Genomic DNA, 10,375 nt, shown 5'->3' on the forward strand with positions numbered 1-10,375 from the left:
CTTGGGCGGATGGGAGCTGGAAGCATTAGTTTTTCTCCCAAACACAGGTAGCTAAATTTGGGCTACAATTCCTAGAGCTACAATTCCAGTCCCATTGCTGGCCTGAACTGGTAGTTAAAAAGTCTCAGGCATATGGTTTTTCCATAAATTTATGCCACAAAACATTGGGTACTAAATGAAGCATGATTAATAAAAACTCAGGGTCAGAAATTGGGGTTAGATTTGAAAATTCAAAAAGCAAAGCAACCAGCCACTGGGTCTTATCTTAACCTCAGTCTAAAAATGGTTATCCTGACTCCAGGAAACTCAGAAGAAGACTGTATGTCTGAGAGCTGTCTCCCCCAATCTTATATTCTATGCTAGGTCTGGGATTAAAGGTGCATGTCATGTGGCTACTGGGGTTAAAGGTGTGCATTACCATAACGTTGTCTATAAGGCTGACTAGTGGGACTATTTTACTTTCAGATCTTCAGACAGTGTTTATTTATTAAAATCCATTTTAAGCACTACTACAGTCATCTATAATAGTCAAGCTTGTAGTCATGCTATTTAGGTTTCTAGATATATAGATGGTGTGGGAAGTCCTTCTGTATATGTGTTGCTTTTATTGGTTAATGAATAAAGAAACTGCCTTGAGCCCATAGCAGAGCAGAACAGATCTAGTCAAGGAAAACTAAACTGAATGCTGGGAGAGAGGAGGTGGAGTCAGGAAGATACCATGTACCTGCCAGAGAGGAAAGGCATAATAAGCTGCTAGTCAGAACCTTGCTGGTAGGCCAAGAGCCTCATAGTAAAATATAAAATAATAGAAATGGGTTAATTTAAGAGATAAGAGTGAGCTAAAAATATGCATAAGCTAATAGGCTAAACAGTGTTGTAATGAATACAACGTCTGTGTAATTATTTTGGTTCTGGGCAGCCGGGAAGAAACAAGCAGCTTTCATACAACATATAGAGATATATTTTAGTTAGATAGATAATCTTCAAACCTTTAAAAGACATACAAAATATGGCATTTAAAATGTTTAGGATTTTTCATGACAATGAGACACTCCTGCTCCTGGCAGCACCAATCTAACTCAAGAGGAAGATAGACATTGGAGAGATTCCTCAAGAAGTTTGCTAGCCATTTGGGCAAGAAACTGCTCTTTTCTGGATTTCTTGATGTTATGCTATATGAACTGAACATGTAGAACCAACAGAAAAATGACTGCTTAAAGGTGAGACAGTCCTTCAGGGTTTGTGCTTCATGAAAGAGTCTTCCAGACATTCTGCAGGACACAGAAGAAAGTGACTAACAACTGCCAATACTTGCAGAACTGTCTTTGAAATTTCCTGCTTCATGGGAAGGTTTGTCAGATACTATGGGCCTGTAGGCTGAAGATGGGTGCCCCAATATTACAGAAGAACTTTGGGTTATTTTCTAGGCAGTGAAATGTCTCTGTCAATTCTAGAGTTTTGAGATTTGTTTATTATGTATTTCCTATTTACTTAGGTGATTTTATATCCTTTTAAAGTCTTTGATGCAGTTGAAGAATGATTGTTATAGTTTTTCCTAGTTATGATAAAAGATAAAGTATATATAAATATTGTAACTGTCATTCTTGCTTGATACCTGTTTTGTTATATGTAACTTTACTATGTTAGAGTAAAAACTTTCCTTTTTATTTGAACAGAAAAGAGGGGACGATGTGGGAAGTCCTTCTGTATACTGTTGCTTTTATTTGTTAATGAATAAAGAAGCTACTTTGGCCTGTGATAGGGCAGAGTAGAGCTAGGCCAAAAACCTAAACTGAATACTGGGAGAAAAAAGGCAGAGTCAGTGCGAAGCCATGTAGCATCTGGAGGAGACAGATGCTAGAGCTTTACCCAGTAAGCCACAGCCACATGGTGATATACAGATTAATAGAAATGGGTTAATTTAACATATAAGAGCAAACTAGAAAGATGCTCAAAGTATTAGCCAAACAGTATTGCAAATAATATAGTTTCTGTGTGTTTTACTTCAGTTCTGGATAGCTGGGAACAAATGAGCAGCCTCCACCAGCAGGACTACTGATATATTTTGATCTTGTATCTTGCCTTATTACTGAAGGTCTTTATCAGCTGTAGGAGTTCCCTAGTAGAGTTTTTGGGGTCAGTTATATACACTATCATATCTTCTGCAAATAACAAAAGTTTGAGTTCTTCCTTTCCAAATTGTCTCCCCTTGATCTACTTTAGTTGTCTTATCGCTAGAGCCAGAACTCCAAGAACTATGTTGAATAGATATATAGAGAGTGGATGCCTTGTCTTGTTTCTGATTTTAGTGGAATCACTTTGGGTTTCTCTCCATTTAATTTGATGTTTGCTGTTGGCTTATATTATATTACTTTTATTATATTTAGATAGTCTCCTTGTATCCCTGATCTCTCCAAGACCTTTATCATGAAGGGATGTTGCATTTTGTCAAATATTTTTTCAGCATTTAATGAGATGATCATATGGTTTTTACCTTTCAGTTTATTTGTATGGTGCATTACATTGCAAGATTTTCATATGTTGAACCATCTGTGCATCTCTGGGATGTAATCAACTTGATCATGGTGGATGATTTTTGATGTGCTTTTGGATTCAGTTTGCCAGGATTTTATTGAGTATTTTTGCATCTTTGTTCATGAGTGAGAATGGTCTGTAATTCTCTTTTTCAATTGAGTCTTTGTGTCATTTTAGTATCAGGGTAACTGTAGCCTTATAAAAAGAGTTTGGCCATGTTTTTTATGTTTCTCTTATGTGGAACACTTTGAGGAGTATAGGTATTAGCTCTTCTTTGAAGTTCTGATAGAATTTTTTGAATGGGAAACTTCTGATGACAGTTTCTATTTCCTTGCAGTTTATAAGTCTATTAAAATTGTTCACCTCATCTTGATTTAATTTTGGTATGTAGTACCTATTTAGAAAATTGGCTGTTTCTTTCACATTTTCCAGTTTTGAAGAGTATAGGTTTGTGTATTATGACTTAATGATTCTCTGTATTTCCTCATTATCTGTTGTTGTGTCCTCCTTTTCATTTATGATTTTTTTTATTTGGATGTTCTCTTTCTGCCATTTGATTAGTTTGGATAAGGATTTGTCAATTAATAGCTGGAGAAACTATGGAAAGTACACAAATCAGCCCATGATTATAACAGTTCTTTTGAAAAGAATTACTAGAAATCTTTTTTTCAAACTATTTTACAAATAGATAATAAACACAGTTGAAAATATGACTCGGAAGCTAACAGTACTTTCTCCTTTGAAGGACTGGAATTCGGTTCCTAGAACCCATGCCAGGTGACTTACCACTACCTGTCATTCCTAAATGGTACGCAAAAATTACCAATAAGATATTTGCAAACTAAGTTCAAGGTCCCATTCTAAAAATCACAAAACATAATTAATTAAGCTTAATTCCAGTGGTGAAGGATGTTGGTTCAATATACTTCAGTCAATAAAAATAATTCACCATACCACATAACTAGATGAAAGGACATAAATCCCATGATCACTTCAATTGATGAAAAATGGTCTTTGACAAAATCCAACATCCATTCACGGCAAAAATCCCGGAGAGAAAAGAGAAGGAGGAAACATAGCTCAACATAATAAAAGTTAAATATGACAAACTTATAGCTACCATCATATTAAATGGAGAAAAATTAAATCATTGCCACTAAGACCAGGAACACAACATGGGTGCCTACTTTTTCTATTCTTATTCAGTACAGAACTTTAAGTTACAGCAGTAGGAGGAGAAAATAAAGATAAAATAGGAAAAGAAGTTAAAATATCTCTGTGTGACGATGTGATTTTGTATACAAGAGACCCTAAAGACTCTTAGATGATACTACTAGAGCTGACAGTTTAGGCAAAGTGGCAGGTTACAAAGCTAACATAGCCAAACCAGTAGCCTTCTTACATGCTAAGTATAAACATATTGAGAAATAAACCACAAAAACAATCCTATTCACAATAGAAAAATAAAAATCAAACTCTGGACAAGCCTAACAGAGTAAGTAAATGATCTCTGTAATCTACAATTAAAAACTGTTAAACACTGAATAAAGACAATGAAGAAGGCACTAAAAGATGTAGAGACTTCCAATAAACATGGACTGATTGGAACAATCACGTGAAAATGGCCTCTTTCCCTGAAGCAATTTACAGATCCAATGAAATTCCCATCACAATTTTCAGATGAATTCATGGAACTGGAAAATTACATTACATAAGACAATGCTGACACAGAAAGACAAACACAGCTTAATGTCTCTCACATGTGAATCCTAGCAGTGAAACCTTAGTTTTGTATGTTTAGCTCTGAGTACTTGGTGACACCAGGGAACTAGGTGAGGATCATTGAGGGGTTCCTAAGGAGGGTATAATAGAACACTTGTGATATTGAAGTGGCTTCAGCAAAGTCATGTTAACCTGACCATATACTGCCTCTACTGCCTCCACTCTGCAGCCACATTTGCTTTTAAACAGTTTCTCACTCATTTTACTGAAGTGTTTTACAGTGCCAAAATGGCCCTCCTTCCCTACTGAGTAAGGATCCTGAAGTGTGCAAATTATTCATCTGGAAGAATGGCCTTACCTGATGTTTTACAAGACCCAAGGTTACATTGTAGAAAGAAAAAAACAAAAACCTCAGGCTGTACATAGTGTGAAATGATTGCAGCCTTATGACTTAAAAACAAACAAAAACAAGACTTTCCATGGGATGAGCCTGCTCTTGGTCATCTGGATAGATGACTCATTATACTCTTAATTGACTTAATAAATGTGGTAGTCTATAACTTGGAAAGGAGGGATAATGGGGGCCAGTTAAAGTGGAGAGGCTAATGGGAAAATATAGCTGAGAAGGGTTGTGGCTGGAGAGATGGTTCTGCAATTTAGAGACCCTGATGCTCTGGCAAAGCCCTTAGTTCTGTTCCCAGAAACCACATGGTAGCTATCAATCATCTGTAACTCCAGTTCCTTGGGATTCATTATTTTTTTCTGGACTCTGATGACATAGACACACATGTGATGTACATCCATGCAAGCAAAATGTTTACATGTGTAAAATGAAATGAAATAAATACATATTTCAAAGTTTAGAACTTTTAAAAATAAAAGGCCCATGGAAACCTAGTAACCTATTTTACAATCTTCAAATACAGAACACACACACACATGCACATACATGAGCACGCACACACATCACGTCACAGAAACACATAGATGATTCTAATTGAAATTATTGTACACAGGGTAATTTGAGGTTTTATGATGTCCTTTATGTAGACTTCACTCATTCACAGAAACAACCAACTCTTATTTATTTGTCTTTGTTAAGTGTTTATTTTTTAAAATATTTTATTATGTATACAATATTATGTATGTGTATGCCTGAGGCCAGAAGAGGGTACCAGACCCCATTACAGATGGTCGTGAGCCACCATGTGGTTGCTGGGAATTGAACTCAGGACCTTTGGAAGAGCAGGCAATGCTCTTAACCACTGAGCCATTTCTCCAGCCCCTTTGCTAAGTGTTTAGTGTCTTATACTTCAGTTCACTGGTGTTATAAAAGCATGTATCTTTTGGAGATAAATAGATGTGCCTTAAAAGAATAATTTTCAACTTTGATGTTTTGAACATTGTAGTGTAAACAGAATTATCCCTGTAAGTATGTTCTTTGCCTTCCTAGCCTAGGCAGGCTCTAGTTATACTGCTTTCTCTAAAGAACACTGCTTCATCATGAAAACACCTCCCACTTTAAGTAAAAGAGATATATCCATAGTTCTCTTTGCATCTCTGAAATGACAGTTCAGTGTCTTAATAACTCCCACTGCAAGTAGGCTGTAGGATCTAATCCCTGATCTCCTAAACGTCACTGCCTTCTAAAGGCTTTTATATCGAGACAGAAGGAAATATATATCCATGTTCCTGGCTGCTGGTGTTTGCTAAGACCATCATGATTTCAGTTGACTTACACAGTTTGTAGATTGTGGTAAATCATATTTCTACTGCATAGCTGGTATGTAGGTTAAAAATGGATATAATAGTGATGATCTTGAAAACACACTATGGCTCGTGTGTTCTGGTAATGAAAGTCAGCACTTGTTTATTAATTATATAAAATGTAAATGGAGATATAATAAAGAAAATGTATATTTAGCATGAAGAATAAAGAACATAGACTATTCTATTGCATAGTGATTAGAACTGCCTATCTAGAGATGCAGAGGTGAAAAAAATCTTATTTATGGTGGCTGTAAGAGCGGTGTTCATCATAATTATATAATTGCCAGGAAGCATAAGAGATAATAAAATTTGTAAGCTAAACTTTTAATATAAATTAAGTGATTTTACACAAGGGAAATAATTTAGTTTATGGCACAGCACTTACTTAAGGCCTAAATTGAAACTAGATGACAATATTTTGTTGCATGATGTTATATCAATTATTACTAATAAAATTAAGCAAAGGATAATTTCTGAACAAAATTTTTATTTTCAATCTCATAAATGTCTTTGGCTATTATCCAGGAACAATGCTAAGTGCTTTCTATAAATCATATAATCTAACTCTCACAATTAAAGAGGTCAGCAAAGTAAAAAAGCTGTTGAGATATGATCTAGATCCAAAATTTAATTTACCACTCTTAACTACTGAGTGATGGTTCCATTCTAAGAATTCTAGAATGCTGCTATCTAAGAAAATTACACAACGTTCATTAATCATGAAAAACTGAATATATACTATTAAAGGGTATGTAAACTTACTTTCTTCAGGAAGTTGCTTACATGAAAATAGATTAATAATAATGGCTCACACCATGGTCTTGGATGTCCAAAAACAGTTAAAGATAAAGCAATGAGGAAGACTGTAATGTGGAGAGTACATTATTTTCTTTTGTATAACATTTAAGGTGTGAACTTGGGGTTTTATCTCTTTTGCCTTCTTCCTGCTTCTCAATGGACTATGGTGTGCAACACAACTGAACAACTGATACAATGTTCTGCCTTCTTGGAAAGCAGAAGAAGCGGGGAATGGGAATCTCAAGAGGAAAGCTGAGTTATTTTGGAATTATTTCTTAGCTAGAAACCACATCTCCACTTTAACTGTAGGCGCGTGGATAATCTGCTAATTCAGATAAAGCAGGCCACCTTCAGCATTGTTCATTGAACTGATCCATTGATAATGACAGAAGGCCTGAGTCTGTCTGTCTGTCTATCTATCTATCTATCTATCTATCTATCTATCTATCTATCTATCTATCTATCATCTCTATGTGTGTGTCAATCTCCAGTTAAAAACAATTTCAGTCTCAGTCTCAAATTTTCATGTGATGCTTTTATAGTATGTATTTTTATTAGTTTCAAGTATATTCTGAGTATCATTAGAAGTAAATTAAGACAAAAGAAATAGTGGAGAAAATCAATTTATTGATTCTATTTCCATTTGCAAATCCTCTGAATTCATGACAAAGACCTCATTCTCTTCTACCTATATTATTAAGAATGACTTAAAGGTTACTATTGAAAGACACTTTAAGTTTCTTGGCACAGAGCCACCTTGTTTAAATTTTAATCACCTTTGGTGTACTTAGAAAACTTATACATAAACTAAGAAGTAAAAATCACATTTCCAAAGATGGATAATTTATAAAATTAGATGTATCAACATATATGTTAGTAGCTAAATTATTATTAAAACATAAATAAAATCAGTGGAAATTATCAAATGATTTAATGTAACAAAGTACTCATAATTTTACTTTAAAAAAGTGGTTTAACTGAAAAAGGTGTTGTATTTGTTCCATACAGATGGTTCCTATCTAACAGAGATGAAATAACATTAGTTTTTTGTTTACTTGTTTGATTTATGCTTGATAAATTTTTCTAATAGGCATACACTTTGCAAACATGTCAGTCACACTTCCTTTAGGCAACATTCTACAACACACTGAGTGATTAGAGCAATCCTCACCTCTCAGATTAGCCTTCATCAACCTGGACCAATTTTTATTTCATTTGTACTTAGCTTTTGATAATATGATAGAAGTGAGTATATTATAAAGTTTTCATAATGTAGGAGGATTCTAAATGGAAAAACTAATCTAAAAATGATCCCAAATTCTGAAAATATGGTTCTAAACATCTTATCACAGTTTTATACACTAACTTTGTGTTGCATAGAGCAAAAGAAGGATAGATTATAACACGATATAAGCTAATATTACCTCTCAAGTGTTTAAAGTGTACTTTTTGTCACTAATAATTTCATAAGATTAAATAAAGTAATTTGTCACTCTCATAGGGTATCTAGTGAATTTTTTAAATCATCATATTCTTTAAGTTTTTAATTAAACACACTGCCAAAATGGTTGATTCAAAATAATTCCACTTCTGCATAAGAAAAAACTTTGAGAGCTCAGATTTATTTTCTATATGTTTTATTTAGCAAGTCAAACAAACTTAACATATCTTTCTACAAATGTGCATCCTGAAGCAAAGGTGCAGTTAGACAGGTGTGTTGTGGAGGCTATATGCTCAGCTGATATGTGCCATGTTTGCCTGCTGGACAAATTTAAGAAGCTGTGCTTCTCAAGCGTTATCGAGCATCAGTTGTTTAAGTGGTCCCCAAAGAAAAACATCTCGCAGATAAGAGCGTTTTCAGATAGACTCTATGTAACCAGTGATCTAGATAATTACTAAGTAATGTCATAAGTTCTTCATATTATATGTACCCCACACTGTAATTTTGTGTCTTTTATGACTACAGAGCAGAGTCTACGGATACATGGAGAGGCTTAACTCTTCCAGAGTACTGGAATTTGTGCTACTTGGACTCACTGATTCTCCCAAGCTTCAAATATTCTTCTTTGTGACATTTTCCATTTTCTATTTAGTTACAATGCTCGGGAACTGCCTCATTCTGTTCACTGTCTTCTCCACTTCACAGCTCCACTCCCCAATGTTCTTTCTGCTCAGCAACCTCTCTCTGATTGACATATGCCTCTCCTCCTTTGCCACACCAAAGATGATCATGGACTTCTTTGCTCACCACAAGACCATTTCTTTTGAGGGATGCATTTCTCAAATCTTTCTTTTGCATCTTTTCACTGGAACTGAAATTGTGCTGCTGATTTCCATGTCTTTTGACAGGTATGTTGCCATATGTAAGCCTCTTTACTATTCAACACTTATGAGCCAAAAAATGTGTTTGGGGCTCGTGGTAACTTCTTGGATGGTAGGCTTCTTACATACAATGAGACAACTAATTTTTGTTCTGTATTTACCCTTCTGTGGTCCTAATGTAGTAGACAGTTTCTTCTGTGATCTTCCTTTGGTAATCCAGATGGCTTGTATAGATACATATGTTCTTGGTATCTTCATGGTCTCATCCAGTGGTGTTATTGCTCTTATAAGTTTTCTGCTTTTGCTCATCTCTTATATTGTGGTGCTTGTAACTATCAGAAACCATTCCTCAATTGGATCATCTAAGGCTCTTTCCACCTGCACTTCACATTTCATAGTTGTGCTAATGTTCTTTGTACCTTGCATTTTTATTTATGTGTGGCCCTTCACAAACTTTTTGGTGGATAAAATTCTCTCTGTTTTCTACACCATATTCACCCCTTTCTTGAATCCACTTATCTATACTTTAAGAAACCAGGAAGTGAGGGCAGCGGTGAAGAAAAAAATAAGTAACCATTATTTCCCCTTTGGGAAAACAACTCCACGTTATACAGTAAGAGGCCTGCAAAGATCCTAAAGTGAGGCCAGGTTCTCCAACAGAATAGCAGATAATTAAGTTATAATATTCAAATTTAATTTTCAAATCATTTGAACGAAGTTCATGATACTAAGAAGTTGGGGTTGGGAGATATGCAATAGCTTGCTTCAAAGTCAGTGCTGTTTGCTAGCTTTTTGTGATCATGGATCAATTTGATGATGTGTTAAAGTCTATAGTGTGACTTCATAGGAAAGTTATGTTGCCAGAATTTTTAAAATAGATTCATTTTAATGTATCCATAAAATCTATACACATTCATAATGAGGATTAATACTCTGCAAGAAGCTTAATATGAAATGTTTTCTTGTTATCTAATCCAGAGCAGTCCTCTTTGACTGTCTTGTGATATTTTATGGTTTGTATCTAATTTCAAACTTAATTATGAACTTAATTTCAAACTTAAATTAGGAATTTGGAGCATTGGAAGCTTTATTCATGTTAGAAAATTTTATTGCAAAATTTTATATTGTGAAATAATTCTTTTAAATAATGCTGAGCAACATTAAGCAGTGAGTCAAATTGAAAATTAAGACAATTTTGAACAAAACAGATTAAAACTTAAACAATAAA

The 10,375-nt window shown here is 34.6% G+C and overlaps 1 protein-coding gene across 1 annotated transcript; it reads left to right on the forward strand.

The window, feature by feature from the left end:
• Window positions 1-8,809: 8,809 nt before the first annotated feature.
• On the forward strand, window positions 8,810-9,784 carry LOC126495107 (olfactory receptor 4K2-like). The gene has a single exon (XM_050132707.1). The coding sequence runs from the start codon at window positions 8,810-8,812 to the stop codon at window positions 9,782-9,784; it is 975 nt and encodes a 324-aa protein (XP_049988664.1).
• The last annotated feature ends 591 nt before the right edge of the window (window positions 9,785-10,375 follow it).

Source organism: Alexandromys fortis, unplaced genomic scaffold (genome assembly GCF_014885135.2).
Source record: "Alexandromys fortis isolate MF-2015 unplaced genomic scaffold, M_Fortis_MF-2015_v1.1 scaffold_411, whole genome shotgun sequence".
In the NCBI taxonomy this organism is placed as follows: domain Eukaryota; kingdom Metazoa; phylum Chordata; class Mammalia; order Rodentia; family Cricetidae; genus Alexandromys; species Alexandromys fortis.

Coding starts and splice junctions, on each gene's coding strand:
- LOC126495107 (XM_050132707.1), top strand. CDS start 8,810: ATGGAGAGGCTTAACTCTTCCAGAGTACTGGAATTTGTGCTACTTGGA.